This window comes from Melanerpes formicivorus, unplaced genomic scaffold, assembly GCF_026170545.1.
Source record: "Melanerpes formicivorus ecotype bairdi unplaced genomic scaffold, bMelFor1.0.p_v2 SCAF_28, whole genome shotgun sequence".
Lineage (NCBI taxonomy): Eukaryota > Metazoa > Chordata > Aves > Piciformes > Picidae > Melanerpes > Melanerpes formicivorus.
The window spans coordinates 7,477,874-7,500,240 of NW_027142380.1; the positions used below are offsets into that span (position 1 = coordinate 7,477,874).

At 45.4% G+C, this 22,367-nt stretch overlaps 1 protein-coding gene across 3 annotated transcripts in view; it reads right to left on the reverse strand.

The window, feature by feature from the left end:
* The window catches only part of EIF4E3 (eukaryotic translation initiation factor 4E family member 3), a 38,953-nt gene that overhangs the window by 16,481 nt on the left and 105 nt on the right, over positions 1 to 22,367 (reverse strand). Inside the window, exon 1 of one of the 3 annotated variants that reach the window (XM_068154365.1) lies at positions 6,447 to 6,649. The exons of 1 other annotated variant lie outside the window; for it this stretch is intronic. In XM_068154365.1, the coding sequence (XP_068010466.1) occupies positions 6,447 to 6,571 (125 nt within the window). In that variant the 5' untranslated portion in view covers positions 6,572 to 6,649. Of the gene's footprint in view, positions 1 to 6,446; positions 6,650 to 22,367 lie in introns of those variants that run through there. One more of the 3 variants, XM_068154367.1, reaches the window with a different exon arrangement.

A 22,367-nucleotide genomic window follows, 5' to 3' on the forward strand; every position in this document is an offset into this window, starting at 1 on the left:
CAGGAATAACCTACGTGACCCGAATCCCAACTGCAGCTTGCTTCACTACTACTCCATTATTCCAACATGAATAAAGAACAAAGGCTACAAAGATAAATTCCATTGTTTTACCCATGAATAAACCTCCAGGTGGTTGTGCTTATGTTAATGTCTGCTGCTGAACTGTAGCTCTTCTGTTTCCCTGCAAAGAATTAAGGACAGAAGTTTTTTCATATGTGCTCACACTGGCCTTTGTTTCCCAGTGGGAATCTCATCAGGGCTTTAGCAGGAGCTTTCAAAGCTGCCAAGCACTTTGGAAAATACCCCTGTAAGCACTTAGCTGCAACTGCTTTTGGTCTAAATAAGCAAAACATTGACTTACAAAGCACAAACTCCATGGTGCACCTCAATAAATCTGGTAATCCATTCGGAATACAAAGACTGATTTCGAGCCATCAAAGCCTGTCAAAATGCATTTACCAGGTTGAATGTTCTTATCATATTAACTATCATTTTTCATTGTAAACCACCTACTCATAGGCTTTGATAGATGAAACAGGGGATCCTAGACAAATAAGGTTTTGCTATAGGGAAGAAGGGAAATGATGAAGTTTAGTTTCAAATATCTGATGAGTTCAGTTATGAAGATTCACAATTATTACCAAAAGGGCTCTGTTATCAGAATTCATCCACTACACTTACATAGAGCTCATCAGGATGACTTGGAGAGAGAAAAATCAGCATACAAGGATAATATGTTTATGCAAGAATATTTTCACTTTCCTGGAGTGGATTAATAACAGTGCACTACATTTTACAATGTTTATATGTATGTTCTTCCCCTCATAAAGATCCTGAAGAGTTAAATATTCCTGCAATAGAAAAACAAAATTACCTAAAAACCATAACAGAAATCAGGCACGATGGCAAAGCAGGCAGGTCATGACCCTGCAATGTGATCTGCCCTGCTTCACATGTAGATTTCCATGGAAGCAAGCAGACCTTTGATGAGATTTATCTAGAAGTTAGGCTTCTGCACTAGGTTTCTGTGGGACCTCTGCTTGATTTCTGATAGCACTGATTTGTACAGAAGGGCAAAAGTATTTTCCTTGCTGTTGAATGAAAATGTTCTGTCAGCAATGCTGCCAGAACAGATGCAGTTAGATCTTCAAAAGAGGGCTTTTTGTTCCAAGGATGTGCAACATCTTCATTGCATGTGCACGCACACATACTGGGCCAAAAACTGTTACCACTGACAAAACCTCTGGCTTCTTGTTGTGAGGCTGAAAAAAAACCCAGACAGCTCCTAGTGCTAGTACATTTCCTCTATTATGTCATTAGGGAAATGCTTACTTGGAGTAGCATCAAACATAAGGTAGCATAAAACACTCAGCCTGAATGAGTCATGCATTGCAAGGTTTACAAAGCAGAATATTTACACCACGTCCACATGTAGACCAAAGAGCACAATCAGCTTCGCAACTTTGTGTCTACACACAGATCACACCCAGACCCACAGCCCCAAATCCCACTAAGGGATGGCTTCTAGTGTCTAATGTGGCTTTTGTTACCCAGGACACCTCGGTCTTTGATGGTCATTTTTCCTTTTGTGCAATCCTCAAGTTGAATGTGCTGCATGAGTGGATATAGTGCCCAGACTTTTAATCCTTGGCTTTAATTTGTTATACTCAGGGCTGGGTATTGACACTTTGGTGTAAAAAGTTGAATGCGTAGTGCAGCGGAACCTAGAATGGCAATCTTTCATTTCACACTCTGAGGACACTATAAGCAAGACCTTGCACCGTTCCAGAGCTTCACAGAGATAAAGATGAGTGTGAAGATCCACCAGCATGTATCAGCTTCTCAAGGTGGCACCAAAGACTTACTGAAATTCCCTGTGCCCCCAAACATCACTCCAAGCAAAAGTACTATGAATTAAGTGCATTAAGAAGAGTGTGTCTAGCAGGTCGAGAGAGGTTCTCCTCCCCTTCTACTCAGTCCTAGTTAAACCACATCCGGAATACTGTGTACAGTTCTGGGCTCCCCAGTTCAAGAGTGACAGGGAACTGCTTGGGAGAGTATAACAAAGAGTTACAAGGATGGTTAAGGGACTGGAGCATCTCTTTAATGAGGAAAGGCTGAGAGACCTGGAGCTGTTTTTGTCTGGAGAACAGAAGGCTGAGAAGGGACCTTATCAATGTCTACAAATATCTGAAGGGTGGCTGTCAGGGGGAAGGAGCCAATCTCCTTTCAGTGATACCCAGTGATAGGACAAAGGGCAGTGAATGTAAACTCAATCACAGGAAATCCTTTATTTAGAATAAACCAAGCCAGGTTGGAAGAGACCTTCAAGATCATTGCGTCCAACCCATCAACCAATCCAACCCACCCAAACAGCTAACCCATGGCACCAAGCACCCCATCAAGTCTCCTACCGAACACCTCCAATGATGGTGACTCCACCACCTCCTTGGGCAGCACATTCCAATGGGCAATCACTCTCTGTATAGAGCTTCTTCCTGACATCCAACCTAAACCTCCCCTGGTGCAGCCTGAGACTGTGTCCTCTTGTTCTGGTGCTGGCTGCCTGGGAGAAGAGACCAACATCCACCTGTCTACAACCTCCCTTCAGGTAGTTGTAGAGAGTGATAAGGTCACCCCTGAGTCTCCTCTTCTCCAGGCTAAGCAATCCCAGCTCCCTCAGTCTCTCCTCATAGGGCTTGTGTTCCAAACCCCTCACCAACTTCGTTGCCCTTCTCTGGACTCGTTCCAGCAAGTCAACCTCCTTCCTAAACTGAGGAGCCCAGACTGAGGTGTGGCCTAACCAGTGCAGTGTACAGGGGCAGAATGACCTCCCTGCTCCTGCTGGCCACACTGTTCTTGATGCAGGCCAGGATGCCATTGGCCCTCTTGGCTGCCTGGGCACACTGCAGGCTCATGTTCAGCCTACCATCAACCAGTATCCCCAGGTCCCTCTCTACCTGGCTGCTCTCCAGCCACTCTGACCCCAGCCTGTAGCTCTATCTCAATGTAAGAAAAAACTTTTTTATTGTGAGGGTGATGGAGCCCTGGAGCAGGCTGGCCAGAGAGGTTGTGGAGTCTCCTTCTCCAGAGATCTTCAAAACATGCCTGGATGCCTTCCTGTGCGACTTGACTGTTCTAGTTGAAGCTTTCCCAGAGTCCAAAAGCGCAAATAGAACAGATTTAGATTCTCTCTCCCTTCCATTTTTTCCCACTAGGGAAAAGCAAATTAGGCAGAAGAGAGGTAAAATCATGAAAGAAACAAGTACTGACTAGATTTGGATGTATAAGGGTAAGTTTAACAAAATATATATGGCATTTGAGTAAAAAGGAAGTTACAAAGATATAAGGAAAAAGAGTAAATGAAAAAAAAAATATACAAACCCAGGCCCAGCTGGCATGGGATTCTCTTTAGATGCAGTCGTTAGGAGTTTGGATGCAGCACAAAGCAGGACTCACCACATGGTAACAGCAAAAGCCACAGGAGCAAAAGGAAAGGACAGGCAGATGGCTCTCCTTAAATAGGCTTGCTGCACAGGAAGGGGGAGTAGAACAGACCTTGACCCGGGGACCCCTCCCCCTGGGATGGGGAACCAAGTCTCTCTGCCCACCTTGGTCAGGTTTCTTTGTCCACCTGGGGTCTAGGTTCTTTTCAGCCCACCCTCTCCAGGGATGGGTTTAACCTGACACACCTGCCCTAAGTGGACCTTGATGATCTCTGGAGGTCCTTTCCAACTCCTAGCATTCTGTAATTCTGTGAATGAGACACCTAGGTGTGAACTTGAAGCCTTGAAGAATGGACAAACAAAATGGCAGATCTAAATTCCTGGTTTCAAAACTTTTAGCACATGACCTTATAACATTTTAGCAGTTAAAAAGGAAATCTTGTTTTTCTTAAGAGAGAAACACCTGACACCTTCTCTGGCACTGCTGACCTGTGAGCATTTAAAGACCATAGATGGGATCTTACTAGTCAAGCTGGTGGATAATATTCTCCCAAATGCCTTCATCATGCTCACTAAACAGGGTAAGATAGATACGAGGGAGTGATATCAGATGGTTACTATTTCAGACACACATACCAAGAAAGGCTTAGCTCTTACAGGAAATGCAGATGCCCTGTGACACGTGAGAGATAATGGCACTGAACCAGACCCTGGTCAGAGGATGCCAGCCTCTGGATGTTAAGCCTGTGCCAAAGCACTCACAGAAACAAGTGCTGATGTAGATAAAACAAAGACATTTACTTCTGAAGCAGGAGATGTATCAAGTGATACAGTGATAAAAGCAAGGTCATGAACCCCAAGAGAATTACTGGTAAGTCTATTGCTAGTTGCTATAGGAAGTGCTGGATAGCTGATGAGTATTTATTTTAACAGTGTGATCTATGAAAAAAATGCACTGTGGAGATATTAAAATGTATGCCATGGATCTCTCTCACAGTAACTTAATAGAAAACGATAACTAAGTATCCATCTCAGCATCTATTTATCCTTAAGCATCACTTCTTCCTGCTTCTCAGTCCAAGTATAGGGTAAAATGCAGTAGCAGTCGAAAATCAATACCACTGTATGAGAAAACATCACTGTTTCACACCATGTTACTAAAGTAAGTTAAAGAAGTGCCTGCAGTTATATTCCATGGGAAGCCCACCCCAGGGAAGCCTAAAGCAATGGTCCCTCCAACCCACCTGCATGGGTGTACCAATAAATGTCACAGTGACTTCTGCAAGGCTGTAGAGAGACATGAACCTCCTCACACTATGGTAAATTAAATTCATGGCAGCATCTCTTGTGTGCTTTCTACTGCTTTAAATGTGTTTTTTTTAAAGCATGAGGCATGCCTCGTTTGCTGTCACTCTTGTTCCCTGACATTATTCCATCACTGCTGCTGGCAAACAAAACAGTTTTGTGCATACATGGTCCTACCTTCAGGTTTTTTTCCCTTCTTACACATACACTTGTTTTTATAAGTTCAGCAATAACAATACTACCAATGAAATGCACTTAGATGTGATCAGAAAGAAGGAAAAAAAGTCATACAATACCTGAAACTTTAAGTGTCTAAATTGCAGTGCAACTAAGACTTAGAGTAAAAAAAAAATCACAATGCATCTGAACTTGAAATGGATTTAAATACCTGACATGGATCAGAGAAGATAGACATGCTCATGTCCATATGGCTTGTGTAAACAAACAGATCTGGATGGTGGCTTGCTCAAACAGCAATCCAAATGGTGCTGTTTAAAATGAACTGCAAACACAACTCAGATCCTGAACCTGGCCACATCACGAGTTGAGAAGGATTAACCAGAAATCATCTGTGGGTTTATTAGTAAGGTTGAATTTGCAGGACCTGAGAATACTTGTGTGCTTTCAAGAGTTTCTTGCTGTCTCCCTGTCATGAAGTTACCACTGGGGAAAAAAACAACTAACCAAAAACCAAACCAAAAACACACCATAAACCAAACCCACCAACCCCCCAAAAACAGAGAGAGAGAATGTTACCAATACTACAAAGCAGAAAGGCTTCCTTCTGGAGTTGGGGGTGAGGAGAAACATCAGAGAAAATTGAGAAAAGAGAGATGTATAGAAGAATTCACACTAGCAAAACAGTATCAGATTCTGCTTTTAAACTTTCTATTTCAGTTTTTCACTCCAGCACTTTAGCCCTGCGCATGACTGCATGCACCATGGGAGTGAGCACCCTCAGCAGCAGCTTTCCATAACCATCAGACATCAAAACTTCAAGCCCCCGAAATGCAATGTGAACACTGTGTTCAACTGAATTTTAGCTAATCCTTCAAACTGATTGCTTCGGATTTTCAGGAGTAATCATCTACAGGAGTAAAACCCAATTTTTAGAGTTATACATTGTGATGTGTCACGGTCAGGTTGGTGGGACTTGGTCCGTTTGGGGCTGGGACATCAGGGACAGGGCGGTACAAACACTGCAGCAGCGAAGGATAACAACCTTTTACCCTTCTATTTCTGAGGCCTGCCAGCGTCACGTCTAAATTTAGACGTTAAAACATCACCACTGTTGTCTGAATCGATGCATGACCGCTCAGCTACTGAACTAAAAGCGTTTCCCAAACCGGTTTCATTAACTAACTCCCAGAAGACGCTGACGCTCCCCCGCGATGAGAGCTGTCACTGCCTGCGTTTCCACTACGGAGGAGGGAGAGATGTGGCAAAAAGAGGAGTGGAAAGATGGTGACCGGTCCCTTGATGGAGGGCCACCAGCAGTGCTCTGGCTGGTTACAAAGCGGCAGGACCACTAACTTTTCCCAATCGGAGCCTGAGATTAGTCTCCCCGTGCCCAGTCTGTTGGCCGAGCGAACCCGGTAACGAGCAGCGATGCTTTCCACAGCCGGGTTTTACCCCCTCCCCGCCCCGCTGGCTCCTACAAGGCTGCTGTCCCCCGCCACCGCCGGCCCCACTCACTTGTCCAGCCAGAAGGTCCAAGGCGAGTGCAGCGGCAGCTCCGCCAGCTCGTCCTCCCGCCCGCCCCGCCGCCGGGCCCGCTCCCCGCCACCCGCCGCCTCCCGCCCGCGGGGGCTGAGCGCCATCGGCCCGGCTGTGGCGGGGGGCGGGACGGGACGCGGGGAGGGGACAAGGGACGCTCGTAGCGGGGAGCCGGATAAGGGGAGGGACGGTGGAGAGGGAATGGAGCGGGACGAGGGCAAGGGGAGGAGGGACAGAGGGACGAGGGGCCTTTGGCATAGGGGAGCCGCATTGCTGGCGTGCCTTAAGCAGAGTGTGGCCAGCAGGTCGAGGGAGGTTCTCCTCCCCCTCTATTCTGCCCACATCCGTTGTCCTGTGTCCAGTTCTGGGCTCCCCAGTTCAGGAGAGATAGGGAACTACTGGACAGAATACAACTGTCCATCCAAAGATGCTGAGGGGACTGGAGCGTCTCTGTGAGGAGGAAAGGCTGAGAGCCCTGGGGCTGTTTAGCATGACGAAGAGCAGCCTGAGAGGAGATCTTCTCGATGCTGATCAATAGCGAAAGGGTGGGGGTCAAGAAGATGGGATCAGACTTTTCAGTGGTGCCCTGTGATGGGCAGGAACCCAGGATGTTCCAGCTGAACATATAGAAAAAAAAATCTTCCCATTGTGGAGTCTGCTCTTGGGGAGTTTAAAAATCTGACTGGACATTGTGACCCCTGGGTAACCTGCTCTGGTTAACCTGCTCATTGCGACACACTTTAGCACAGGGACTGAACTGGATAATTCCCAGAGGTCCCTTCCAAGCCCTACCATTCTGTGACAGTGAGGATAAGGGAGCCACACTTCAGGTGATAGCAATGGATACATTCAAGGGTACATCTGCAGGCACGTGTGGCTCCAGAAAAGGGTCCTGACCTAGGCTCAGCACATATACTCATCCTATCCACATCTATGCCACTTCTGCAGAGCACAATGGAGGGGAAACATTGATCTACTCTATCAGACCTCTACAAGAATCCATAGTTGATGGTGTTAGGGTAGGCAAGATGCCTGATAGCAGCGTCCTGCATTGAGCACACTGCTCGCCATCTCTCCACATGCACAGATCTCACCTTCCTGAAGGATGCCTTCCTGAAAAAAATTACATTTGGGCTCAGTTTGGTTTGGCAAAGCTGACCAGAAAACTACATGTGTCTAAAAATCCACGTTTCAAGACACAAAAGCCTTGCATGTCCTCAAACTGGAGGAATGAGTATGATGCAAACTGACCATGGATGGAGGCAATAACACAACAATGAACCTTTCCAAACTTGAGGCAAGGATAATTTATCTGTTTTCTCATCTTCTCTACAGCCTACTTAATTTACATGCTTGATTTTATAGGGATATGTTCCTCCTAATCCAGTGAGAACATGTGCTAAAAACCTCACATTATTTTTATAATAGTATTTTTAAAATCAAGATTCTCCCCAGTGGGACTATGCAGAATAGTAAAGTTAAACACCCACACAAGTGATAGCAGGATCAAAGACCATGAATCACAGAGGTTTCCTTGCAAGAACATTTGGTAGGATGAATAATTATATACATAGTTCATCCTAAAGGAAAAAAATCAATAAAGACACATTCCCCTCAAGAACTAAAAATCTAACAGTAAGGCAGGTCAGAGATCACCCATAAAAAGCAGTCTGTACAGTGACAATGAAGCAACAAAAAAAGTTAATGATTATGCTGTGCAGATGGAAAATGCTAACTGTTAAACCAAATTAAGATCTGGAAAACCAGTTGCACCCTCTCTTGCAATTTAATTTACTCCTCTTTAAATAGAAGGCAAGATAACAACTGCTTAGGAGAGCTTGAAAACGAAAAATTTGGCACTCTGAGCATTTCTTTCTGTTTTAATGGTGAGCCCACCAAAAATGTTAATCCTGGGGGGAAAACAAACAAACAAAAAACCCTCACCAAAAACCCCCAATCCAACACCAAAAACCTCACAATAAACCGCTATCTAGGCACAGATTTCTTCAGAATAGCTGGAAAAGACAGGAGGAGAGGAGGAGAGTACTAATTTCTTATGACCCTAAAGGGCCACATCTTGTCCCTGTTATGGCTGTTGACAACCTCCACGCCTGACACATTTGTGGTGTCCTCTGCTGGGGCTGGCAGCAAAGTATAACATTTTTTGGATGTGCAGCAGCATCACTCTGGAAATAAGGCCAAACCCACTACACTCTAGCACAAAAACTAGCTATGAATCCTGCATCTGCCTCTGATGGGAACCACATGCTTCAGTGAAAACCTCCAGATTCCTCTATTAGAGAGCTGCCCATCATTTAAAACATTATAGCTTGTGTTGAAAACAGTGTCCTGAGCTGCAAGGAACAACCCCCACACCTCTGAAACATGGAGCAAGTATCAGGCAGCAAAACCAGGGTCATTATTCCAAATGAGACATGGAAAGCCTCCTTCTATTTCTTGTTTACATCGGTAAATACCAGGTTTCACACGGCACAAGGTACGTTGAGGGAATCTCAGCTAACAGTAAATTAATCTGGTGGTGGAGGAAGAGCAATCACAGGATACATTGAATTAGATTTGCCCACAGAGATTTCTATGAAGTTGTGACACAGAGGGGAAAAAAAAATTCCCAGAGTCTCCTGAGATGAATCTCACAAGGAAAAACAATCACAAGAACAGCATCTTGATTCTGCTTTGCCACCCCCTGCTGCTAGAACTCCTTGAATGAAATCAGAGATTAAAAATCCCAGGAAATTATTAGCATTTTCAGAGAAATATTTATAGGGCTTTAATTAAAAATTTATTTTATTGATATTTGCCATATATCTGGAAGGTTCCTTTTAAAAGAACCCCTGGTGATGCCACCTCCTGTGCTTTTGTATCTTCCCCAGAAGATTTTAAACAAACCATGTGCTAGTGCCATCCTGGGCTACAAAACGGCACAAAGGTGAAATGAGTTGCTTAAAGCCCTCCACCATAGAAGGGGCTTCTGGCTCCACTCCCTACACCTTCTCCCAACCACATCCTCCTCTTGCTTGCAGAGTTATCCAGGTAAACAGGCAATTGTCTGCTAAGGTCTTACATGGCAGAACTGTGTAGCTGAGAGCAGGAATCAGCTGCTTTCATATGGGTAAAAGGTGAAATTCTCCAAAGTAACAATTGGGAAGGAAAGAAATCCAACAAACCTGGAGTGGGAAATGCTGCTCTGCCCTGTTTTGTGTGCTTCTAGCACTGCTTGCCTGCACCCAGTTTCAGGCACCTGAACCTCTTTGGTCCAAATCACTCCACACTGGGTCTCATTAGAGCTGAAGAAGGCACATTCTAGCTTGAAGAAACAATGACATCTTCATAACTCTTTCCATGGTTTTACTTGAGATTTAAATCCTTAGAGTCCTTACTAATCCCAAACTCTTGACTGCAATGGGTATGTTATGTGTGCTTGAAATGTTCCTTGCCTCTTCCAGTAGCTTTCCCATAGGCCACACTGCCAGCTAGTGCAAGGAATCCCCAGGATATAAATCAAGGGCTGTTTGAAAGGGCAGATTGCCTCTCAAAACCATCAGGACCATCCCTTCTCCTGCTGACAGCTGTGCACCATCACTGTGGCAACTGCAATGCCTGCATGCATGAGAAATATTAGGAAAGCATTAGGCTTATTTTAGTTATATTGTAATGCAATGTAGCACCTGGAAGGGAGGAAGGGAAAAAGCACCATATGAGCAGTCATGTTGCTGGAAGAGTTCCACAGCTATTTCTGAGGTGACAGGTACTGCACCTTAGAAAACATCTGATAGATCACCTGGGTTGGTTTGTTCAGCACTCCAGATACAAAATGAACTCTGTGAAACATCAAGCTAGACCTCCCTTCTCCCAAAACTCCTCTTTTTCACTGAAGCAGAGCTAGCTGGAGCATAAACCTTCACAGCCTTGAAGGATGGCTTGAGCACAAGCCTTGGCTGCTGTGCCCAGCTGCTGCCCTGCTGCTGCCTCACAGCCTGAGCCAACAGCAATGAAATGTAATTCCTCTACCAAAAGCTGGTGTCACGATCACTTGCTCTTGAAACACTGCCTGGGACTTCAGAAGCATATTAAGTAACACAAGAGCTTCTGAAAGGTAAGATAAACTGATCAACTAAGAGCTGAAGCAGAGGTGAGGATGAAGGGATTGTATTTGATATTTGCTTCCAGAGGCTTAAATCAATGTTTTTTAAAACCTAAGACATGCTATTGAAGTGCTGAATCCCAATGCTTTTGGCAAAAGCTCCCTCATCTAGGAATGATTTCATATCAGCCAAGCTGTTAAGTGGAGGTTGTCATGGAAACAAGTTATATTCAAATGATATGGCCAGAGATATACTGTATTTAGTGAGTTCTTCATTTGCTGCGTATTGGGAACATGTCAGAACTAAATGATATTGCATAACTTTGTTTTGTTAAAAACAAACTGGCTCACTGCCTCTGTTTTCCATGCAGGCTTCAGTCCAGTCCTGCCTGAGACAGAAGGTTTCCCGCAGAGTCCCAAGCAGGGCTACATGGGACAGGCTCCTCACAGCTGGTTCCTGCAAGCTCCCATTCACTGAAGTCTCCCTTCAAATGGACGAGCCAGCAGTCAAACAAGCAGTGGAACTTTTCCTTAGCTTGTGCAACTGGCATAACTATTCCCTAGTCCCAGCAGAAGTGCAGTTCAAGTAGATCCTTTCCTTCCTTACTAAAAAAGTTCCTACATATGCATTGTAAAAGTGAAGAGCAATAATGTATACTATTACATAAAGTTCATGGGCATCCCTTAAGTGTCCATCATGGCCTTGCAAACACAGGACTCCTTTGAACTTACTGTGTGTGAGTGATGCTAGGACAATCTCAGAGGGGTCTATGTGCCTACTGAATTTTTATGTCTGCTTTTGTAGCTGTGGAGATGTTAAAAAGTGCAAGAATTCTGTTCCACATTCTAGGAGTTACTGCATTTTTTTTATATAAACAAAATTAATGGAAAAGTTCTTGCACAAGTTAGAAACCAAAACCAAATCACTTTTGGCCAGGACATTGTGTGGAAACTTCAGCCTGAAAAGTGAAAACAAAAATGAAAGACAAATCTGGCTCCAGAATTGCTATCATGGGAACTGCTGTGTGGCTTTTACAAGGCAGCATCCAAAGGAAAGTGTTTTCAGCAGTCTCCCAAGAGATCAAGATTCCTGACTGCTGAATAGAAGCAGAGCTTGAAGTAAAAGTCAAACAAAAGTTAAACCTCACCTTTAAAGTTGTTACATAACTGAACATACTCTAAAATGCTCCATGAGAAGGTGATGGCATCCCATAACCTCTGGGTCTAGAGGGCTGTGAAAATAGAATGGCAGCTTGCAAACTTCTGGGCCAGATAATCCTAAATTTCTCCAAGCTCCTCTCTTACAGTTTAGAAAAAGAAGGTGAGAGAGCTCCTCTGGTATACAAAAAGCAAACCACTGGACAGTCTTCTGTCAGATGTGAACATGAAGAAGGCTGGCTAGTCCTCTACCTACCTCAGGTTAGGGCAATAGCTGGAATGACAGGAGTTTTTCCAGGATCCTTGATGCACTGCAGAATCCCAGCTCTCTTTGGTTCCCACTGCTTGTGAAGAAAGAATGAGCCTCCTCCAAATCCCTTTACAGTTAAAGTGCGTACTGACTTCAATATGCTTTACATTAGGTCTTTATTCTTTATGTGACCATCTTTGGGAGCCAAGCTGACTCCCCAGTGGGAGTTATTGGCGGGGTTAATGGATTAACTCAGCATTCAATCCATGCATTGGGTATTAAAAGACTCGAATTTCTTTGGATCCCATGCTTCTGCTTTCATCTCTCTCCCTTCCTACTTCCCTGTGCTTGCACAGCACTGGAGCTACCTTAGCTGTCAAACAAAGAGATGCTCAGCAAAGTTGAGGTCAGGAGCAACCTGATGCACCTCAGTTCTAAGTTATATCTTGGAAACAAACACCAAACAGCTTTGTTTTCCTTATTTCCAGTAATATATCTGCAGAGTGTGCCACTTTGATATTGCTTCCCTAAACATGAGCATCTCAAAATAGCACCACCCACAATGCTGTTCTGTGTTATATTAAATCAAAAAGAATGTTGTTGGCACCACATCTGGCATTGGCTTTGATGTGGAACATGAGCTTAAACACTGTTTCCCCCCCAGGCATCCCAATATACAGCTGAAGGAAAACAATACATGAGAGTCATATCCTACAGATCAAGTGAACCACGTTAGCCTGTACCACAGAATAAGCCTGGGGTGGAAACCTCATCTCCTACTGATATTGTAAAAAAAAACAAAAACCAACCCAAAACCCATTCCAAGGTATAAAATATACAGAAAATAACATCTTATAGGTTTTATGATCATCTCTTAAAAATTATGAGATCAGTGCTGCTCCATGATTTAGCTCCTAGGGTCATGCAACTTTCTGCATCACTCTAGTTGCGAGGTGTCCTTGCTCACTGCAGAGTGGTTGGGCAAGGTGACCTTTGAGGGTCCCTTCCAACTCGATACAATCTGTGAAGCTCTCAGGTTTGGTACCGGTCCAAGCCGGTAAGACAAGGGCCCCTCTGGAAATAAACCACTAGAGGGAGACTGACTTCAGCAATGCAGCACCCAGAGGGAGAAAAACCTGCACATCGTCTGATTCAGATAAAACATGCTCCCTATAGCTCATTACAAAATTTTTCTTCGTGTTCCTTCTCCACAAATGAAAGTGGCTGAAACTAATGGGTCAAGTTTTACTTTGCTACTGTAAATTGAGGGAGAGTGGTAGAAATGGGATCAGGCAGTCACGTAGCCTTCTACTGATTATAAGAGAGGTTAGGCCAACTCTATTAAAAAAAGAGAACACCCAAAAAATACCCCAGCCACTGAAAATACTAATAGCTGTATCCTAGCAACATCACAGATTCCATGTGGACTTTGTTCTGGAGTCTACAGTCTTATTGCATCAAAATTATTGACTTTCTCAAAGTCTCTAAACGACCATCATAAAACAGTTAGTGCTTAAAAAATACAAACATTTAATTAGTCACATTAATAAGAAAAAGAAAAAAAAAGGGAAGAAAAGCAGCACTGAATGCTAGCACTCCCTTTTCATGGAGCTTGGTTGAGCTTCCATTGAAATCAATGTCAAATTCCCACTTCATTTATTGGTAGCAGAGCTGGATCCCTCCTTTGAGCAGAAAAGCTGGAAGCAGCCCTACAGAGCTTGGCAGATGAGGTTTGTTTCCCACGCTGGGCTCAGGCACTGCATGGATGACATTCATACAGCTCTCCACAATCCTCCCAGTTGCCATGTCCTTATTGTAAAGGTAATTCAACTGGTATTCAAATGGTGCATAGAGGTTTTCTCCAAGGCTTTTGTACCATGCATATAACCAATGTCTGGGGTTTTTTTAACTCTAAGCTTTGTTTTTATTTAACCACAATGACTTCTTTCAAGATCACAAAAAAAGATGCAGTCCTGTTGGTTCATCCCAAAAGCCTCTGCTCGTCTCAGGGATGAAAACCTCAGCTTTGACATAGCTCCAGGAGCTTTTCCCCTCATCAGCCCTGTATCACTGAAGTGAACTTTGTCAGGTAAAATACAAGAACAAAACAGCAAATAAATAAAAAATGAAGCCAATCAATCCTCCCAAAGAAAATCTCCTTGCACAAAAGAAACAACTATGGAAAAAAAAAACCCAAACAAACCAACTCCAAACTAACAAGCTGTTTGTCATCCTTAATGATCCTTGCATGATGATCTCAGGAATCCTGGGGCATTTTAGCATTTAACTCAGGGTTTGGGCAAGCTCACATTTTGGTCACCATTTTCACTCAGCTCCAAATTATATTGCAGCTTTTCTGACAGCTTTATCTGTTATTTCAAGCTCTGCTTCAGTAAGTTAGCAAGACCTTTTCACCAGAGAGAAAGTGCTATTAAAATAATAGATTCCTTTTCATCACCTGCCTCAAAAGCTCAGTTGATAGGGTAGTATGGTAAAAAAGATTTCTCATGCTTTACTTAGCCTACAAAGTTGGTGGAGCCCCATGAACACTTCAAAACTGCAAAACCTTTTCAGGTGCTATTTCTATAGTTCAAAATTAAACAAAGGGAGAGAAACGTCTTTGTTGAAGAAGCAGCTGAAATACAGAAGGGTTAGTTAATGACTTTCAGTCCTTGAACATGAATCCAGTGATGGCTTGATTTGAATTCCAGCTGTGGTGCTGAACTGTTTGTACTGCTTCAGCAGCCTTGAGCTGACCTCCAAACCACTGCTGTCAGTTATGGGAAAACACTGCTGGATCATCATCCCACTGCAAGGATCCCACTGGGTTATCAGTCCAACACCCTGACAAGGGCTTTATCTAAATAGTCAATACCCACTTAACTAAGAATTTATCATTCAAGTAGTGTCCATGGACTTTCTGATATTGTTCTATGTCATGGCTTTAGTCCCACTGAGGTTTTTACATTGCTTATGCTTTCATTTCAAGCCACTGGAGAGGGGGAAGGGGATGTAGGCAAGGAGAGGACATCCATTTGCACAGAGTGCCAAAATAAAAGAGTAGCTCTGGCTTCAACCTAAGCTATAAACAGGCATAAACCAACAGCAAAGGCAATATATAAGGACAATAGAGCAGCAAAGAAAACAGCCTTCAGATTTTATCTACTCAAGTTAAAAGATGGTATCAGAAGGTAGTTCCAGCACCTCCAATAACTCTCCCTGATGATGCGATTAATGCCAAAACTGCTCCAAGGAGAGGAACTAAAGAAAAATTTGAGAGATGCAGACCAAATTATGTTCCTAGTTACACCTTAAAAAATGCTGTTGGGCTAATTTATACCTGTAATATGCAAAAGTGTAGGGAAAATAAAATACACAATAAAGATGTAGATGCTTTGACTAGCCAAGCAGGCTTTATTTGAAGGCTCTCTTCAGCATTTACTTACAGTAGCAACTGTAGCCTGCTGCCCAGTTGCAGCAGGATTGCTTTGGATGGAAGACACTGGAGAAGAGCAAGGGCTGCATTCATACTAAGGCAATAAAATCCTGCTTTGAAGATGAATTTTCAGTTGTGCATTAGCTCTTTTGTTTTTTAACTTCCAATGAATTTTCTAGACAGATGTTCATAATAGGTCTATCTGGATAGCAATGGAAAGAAGTTGTTTCATAATCCTAACAGCCACTTCTTGCTCTGAAGCTGCCCACGTTGCCCATGGTGAATTTGCTGCTGGGTGCCAAAGGCCATTTCACCATGACGAGGATGTTGGATCCATCCTGTGCTGATGAGACTGCAGTTTGCAAGGGCTGAAGTCAGTCATGCAGGGAGACATGACAACACCGTGTGTAAAGCCTGTGGTTGCCTGTTTGCCCTGCTGCCAAGTTTTACCTCAGCCTGTGGAGGTGGCTGCAGCACACACATAATTAGGAGTACACTTATTTATCTGCAAGATGTTATAACCCTTCCTGCTAACGAACTTGGGGCCTGAGAAGCACAACGGTGGCAGAGCCCAGGGCTGGCAGTGCTCCTAAAGGCAGTAAGCTGCTTATCTCTGGCCTAAGGAGTTTATAGCACCCATGTATCTCCAAAAGCTCATTACTTCCTCAATAAGCAACTGAGACCTTAGATACACAAGCAGAACAGCAGTGACTTGAGGTTGCTACAGCACAGACGAGTTTTCTGGGGTTGGCTAATCTGCTGCAGGCTGGCTCAACAGCCTGAAGCAATCCCTTTTACCTATAAACTGGAGAAAGCCTGATCTTGTGAAATGCTCCTTAGTATCCAGCTTTGCTAGCAGGAGAGTGTGTAGCTAAAAGTCAGCCCCGAGGAGGTAGCAGGACCAGCAGGACATGATGTCCTGCAGCATCACCTGCCATGGCAGTGGAGGAGGCCATGTGCTCTGAAATGGTCCCATGTTGTATCTGCTTCTCCCTTGCCCTGCAGTCCTCTGGTCACTCACTGCCTCCAGGGCAGAGAAGTGGAAATGCAACCCAACCAAATGGTCTACATCCCATGAGAGAAATGCAGAGGAAAGAAGAGAGGAAATGGGAAAATGTGATCCTGGGGAGGTTCCCCTGGAGATTTTTGAGGAATTTAGAGAAAGAAATTTGGTAACTTTCTTGGCAGGTTCATGGGACTGGATCCCAGCTACAAGCTCTGTAGAAAGCTATCATGCCAGGGACATTTTCTGTCTTACTGTGGCTATTCCCTACGTCACAGGGGATCTCCTCCACAAAAGAGCTGCTTCTGAAGAACAGCATGTCACCAACAATTCAGCAGGTTAAGTTTAGCAGAGACAGTGATAGAAGTGAGCAGGAAGGAGCTATTCTTCCCCTCTGCTTTTCTTCCCCCTCCATTGAACAGTCTTTAAAGGCCAGCTCCCTTTGCAGAGGGCTACAGAACTTTTCACAAGTGGTGTGCATAGAGGCATTCACAGCCATGATACCTGTGTCTGGTTATTTCCAGTCAAAATAATCTCCTACTCAATTATGGAGAAGAATAGAGAAGCTCAGCCTGACTCACAATCACATGGGGGAAAAATGAGAGGAGTTGTTCAAGTTCAAAACGTTCAGCTCGCTGTGGAGGAGGATTAGTACTGCTGTGGAAGGAGGCTTTCTCTCCCTCTGCAACAGCACAGCACTAAGGGATGGAAGAGACCTGAGTCCACTTCCCTGCTGTGCCAAATATACTCCTCCATTCTTCTCTCCTCCCTCCCCAAGAGAGCATATGAAGTATTAAACAGCTAGGAATAAGCCCTTGAAAAATGTGATAGCTAGCTGTCAGATACCTCTCTGTCACAGAGATACAGCTCTGTCACTGTTTTGCAGCCCCACTGCTTCCATCCAGGAAATAGGGATTCAGCAGTAACATTAATACTCTCACCCACTCCAGTGTCATCAGTGCATTTTGCACAGCTGTGCTAATACTTTGGTGAACAAAAGCACATCCAAAATGCTTCACTAGTATTTTGCTGAGCACAGAACTGGTCTCTGCTTGGCCATGCTCTTCCCAGCCTGGTGGAAGTAGCCAGTGCACCATCTCTGACCTGACATCTGGACCCTTTGCAAGCAAAGAGGTAGGGTGGGGGTTCTCCAGTGTCAATTTGAATCTGTCTCCGTTGCACTGTGCATGTACCATGGGTGTGCCCCAGTCACAGAGGGCAAGTGCGACCCCCTGAGCAAAGCAGTTATTTTGGGTAGGAGTGTAAATTTTGCAGACTTAAAACTTCTCACCCTGTTTTCATGTTATTCCATGCCCAAACATTACCTTAAAGTGTCATCTTCTGTTCTGCCATTGTCACAAAGTATTATCATGATCCTTGTAAACACCCACAAACCTACCTCATTATCTCCTCACACTCCCTCCTCCCTTTGCAGGGATGAGTGATAGCCACAGATAGGCCAATGCCATTTCCCGGGCTGCAGCCTTGATGCTTGTTCACCCTCCCCCTTCTCTAGGGTTCATATCAGCTCCTTCTCCCATCTCACAGCTGGATTTAAGTTCCCTTGGCACAAGGACAGCTTTCTGTTTTGCTTATGTAGCAGCCTGGTCCTTGACTCACTCTGTTAGGTGCAAAGATAACACAAATAATGAATGTCATCCAGAGAGCTGTCTGGGAATTACAGGAAGCTGAGAGGGAGGATCCACATCTTTCTCGTATTGGCATCTGACTCAATCCTTTGTTATCCCTTTCTGCTCCAGACTGACCTTTCCATCTCCTTGATTACTAAGCCTGAAGTCTTTTCCTTGCCTGAATTATCTGTGATGGAAAAATTCTTTTGACTGACTGCTCTCACCTGTCCTGCTTCCAAGTGGCATCCCAGCCATGGAGGGACTCCAATATCATCCCCTAGGCATGCCCAGACATTTTCTACTTCTTCCAGACACCAGAAGTTACACTGGTTTCTACTACAGCAGCACCAATGATACAGGTCACTTCTCTTTGCAGAGACATTATGCAGAGCTCCCAGACACAAGAAGACAAATAATATCAGCAATGACAAACAGCTAAGGCTTTGGGAAGACCCCCAGTGACTTTTGGAAAGATGGCAAGATGCTTGCTCTAAGAGTCTCTATTTCAGCTGTCTTTCCTGTTTGAGGCAGTGAGTGGAGAACATGAAGAGGCAGCCAATTCAAGTCAAGCACATTGAAAGGTCAGAGGAATCCATCTAGCCTGTGCAGCACCATTTTGTAAGCAGAGAATAGCTCTTCATTAAACTCATTTTGTGAAAGTGACTGAAGTGAAAAAGAGAAATAGCTTAACACACTCATTACAATCTCTGAAAATTACCTGTTCCCCATTACTGCTGTGTAGGACCTGGCTATGCCCAAATCAAAATACCCCCAGTGCTTCCAGCCCCTGTCTGGGCACTGGAGGTGGGAGCCTGGGATTTTGGTGCCATGCTGTGTCTGGGGGTACACTCATGCCACAATCATGCTCTTGCTCCGCTGGATGCTTGGCAATCATGCAGCACTGAGGGTGAAGGCTTCACTATGGGGGTGTTGGGACAATCCCTGTGGCTCTTTTGACTCTTAATGGCACCTGAGGGCTGGAAGAGCTCCTCAAGCAGTTCTGCAACAACAGACTGGTTACAAAATACCCCATTTCTCTTTTTTCAATCAAATACTGTAAATGTGACACTGTCCTAATGCCCAAACTGAAATTGAGCCTGCGTGACGAACTTGGCTGAACTTGGCGAGTCTGATACAAGGACAAGGTGAAGCACCCTGAGGTGTATGGGGGCTGGGACAGGGAGGGCTATTCCCCTGGCAATGAGCAGGCAGGGACATCAGAACAAGGGCTGGGGTATAACCAACAGGCAGAGTATCTTGGCAGGTCTAACCCATGCCAGCTCCTTTGGGAAATAAGGATCCTGCTCATGTGGAGACTGTTAACCTCCACCTACCCCTTTTCTTCTTCAGTCTTCTTGGCTGTTCTTTTAGCATCACACCTCTCAGCTGGCCCTGCAAGGAAGCTGACCCCAAATTCCTGGCTCATAACTCCTATATAGCAGCCCCATCAGGGGAGCTGGCCTGGGAAGACGGATGAAACACCATTCTCTACCGACTCTCCCCTTGCTACAGGTGGGAGAAAGATGAGCTAGCAATTTGCTGCTGGCCTGGCAAGATAGCAGTGAATTACAGCAGCTCCTGAGCCAGCTCAGCTGTGCTGGCAAGCGTTCAGGGAGAGGAGAAACCTTCCCCACAGGCGCGGAGGAGGGAAGCAGGTGTGCTATTCCCTTTTGCTCACTTGGTGGCAAAGATCACAGAGCTAACATGGGCTGTAAGGTCTCCTCTGCTCCTTTAAAAAGCCGCATGTCCCCAAAGACAACCAATCCTCATACTTGTGCTTGGCAAAGTGCTTTGGCTGCTGGCACCCTGCCATGGGAGAGCCTTTTAATGTGGTCCCGTATCACACTGGGGGCTAGCAAGGTACATATCCCCTGCTCCTTCAGAAAGACACCATGCCCAATGCTGATGCCAACAATGAGACACTGCACACTCAGTGATCAAGTCACTGCATGAATGTGAGAAATGCCTTGAAAACTGCACAAAGCACTGAACAACCCGTGGGCAATTCTCTGTCACAGTAAAACTTTGGTGCAAATGAAAACTCAACAACTGAAAACAGCTCAGATGTACTGGGAGGAAGCAAAAAGCAACCTCAATTATCTGCCGCTTATTTTTCATCTCTCCCAGGACCTCTTTCTCTCCTAACAGTAGCAATAAATAACAGATCCACGAGCAAATGAAGTCCTGAGAGTGATACAGGTTGCCCTCAACACATCTTTGGGGCAAAGTCTGGTTTTGGTTCCATCACTGATTAAATGCCAGGTGTTCAGCAGAGCTGCTGTAGATGTCTGGTAGCATGAGGAAGGTCGGTGCCTGGCGCCCACCACATGCAGTGAGACTTTTACAAACCAGCTCAAAAGCTGCTCCACTGACATCTGCTTTTGGGGCTGATGCAGATGAGTTAATTGCTACCATTGCTGGAATAACGCTGAATTTACTGATGGTTTTTAATAGAACGCTCAAAAAGGATTTCAGACACGTCCTTCATGAGGCCATGAAGGAAACTCAGTAATAGTACAGTAATTGCATTAGCATCTCCAGCGAGCCCAGGGCTGCCTGGTGCTGTGTGCCTTACAAGGCACACAGAGGGGCCTTGCCCTACATACACAAGGATGGCAAAGTGGCAGAGGACAAGGATCTGCGTCACACTGGCCTACATTAATTAAACTGCCCGTTATAAACCCACATTAGCAATACAGGTGCATCAGGAGCTCTGTGCTAGTTCGGCCAAAGGTATTTGACCTGCCCAGCCCTCCATAAAGGCCCTGTGGAGGTGAGCCTGGGAGCTGGTGAAGCCCCTGCACAATGCATAAACACTAGACATACCCAGGTGAATCAGGGACATTTTGCCATCTCCTCTCCCATTTTGCCTTCTTAGGAACATCAATCAGACCCCAAATGTTAGGCTCTGACTTGCAAAGGCACCTTCTCCCTGATGCTCATGCTGAAACATCTGACACATGAACTTACTGCAAACGAGCAAGGGACCATGTGCCTGGGTTCTCTGCTGCAATAGGCGCTACAGGACTTGCCTTTGCTGTGTGCAGAGAGTTAAATGGCTATTTAGAGACTCATGGAACCATGGAATCATTTAGGTTGGAAAAGACCTTTAAGATCAGGTCAACCATTAACTCAGCACAGCCAAGTCTGCTGCTAAACCATGTCCCTCAGCACCACACATACGTGTCTTTTAAATACCTCCCAGAATGGTGAATCCACCACTTCCATGGGCACCACTTTCAGTGAAGAATTTTTTCCTAATATTCAACCTAAGCCTCCCCTGGCACAACATGAGGCTGTTTCCTTTCATCCTATTGCTTGTTACCTGGAAGAAAAGACCAACACCCACCTGGCTCCAGCCTCCTTCCAGGGAGTTGCAGAGAGCAAGGTTTCCTCCAAGACTGCCTTTCTCCAAGCTAAATAGCCCTCAGCCACTCCTCAGAAGACCTGTGCTCTATACCCTTCAGCAGCTTTATTGCCTTTGTTTGGACACTCCCCACCACTTCAGTGTTCTTCTTGCAGTGAGGGGCTGAAAGGTGTAGTATCACTAGTACTGAATACAGGGTCACGATCACTGCCCTAGCCCTGCTGGCCACACTATTCCTGATCCAGGCCAGTTGGCCTTCTTAGCCACCTGGGCACATACTGGCTCATATTCAGCCAGCTGCTGGCCAACAACCCTAGGTCATTTTCTGCTGGGCAGCTTTCCAGCCACTCTTCCCCATGCCTGGAGCATAATACTGGGTTGTTGTGACTCAGGTGCAGGACCCAGAGCGCAATTTAGTATGGATAAATCTTGCCACATGAACGTGACACAGATCTACAGTAATGTATATCCATACACATATTGGATTGATACATATATCAATAGGTGTGTATATGGGCATGTACACACCTGTGTCTCACACACACACACACCTCAGCTCCATAAGCTCTAAATGGCTTCACTGCTTTGCCTCCAGAAGAGGCTGTGGAAGGTCTTCAAGGCCACACAACAGCAATGGCCAGATACCCCATCCCACTGCATTCCACTTCACATGGCAGCAGCAGTCGGACATCCCATCCCATCCCATCCCATCCCATCCCATCCCATCCCACCCCCCCGCTGCGCCGCAGGGAGCATCTAGCCCCACCTCGGCACCCCCTCCCCACCGCTACGCCCCCCGCACTGCTCCGCCCCGTAGCCACGGCAGGAGAAGGGCGGGGGCCGAAGGGACCTGCGGCTGCGGGCGGCTCCGCTCCCAGCCCTGCTGCGACAGCGGGACCTCCGCGCCGCTGCGCGGGTGACTCAGCCCCGCGCTCCGCAGGGGCCGGGCTGCT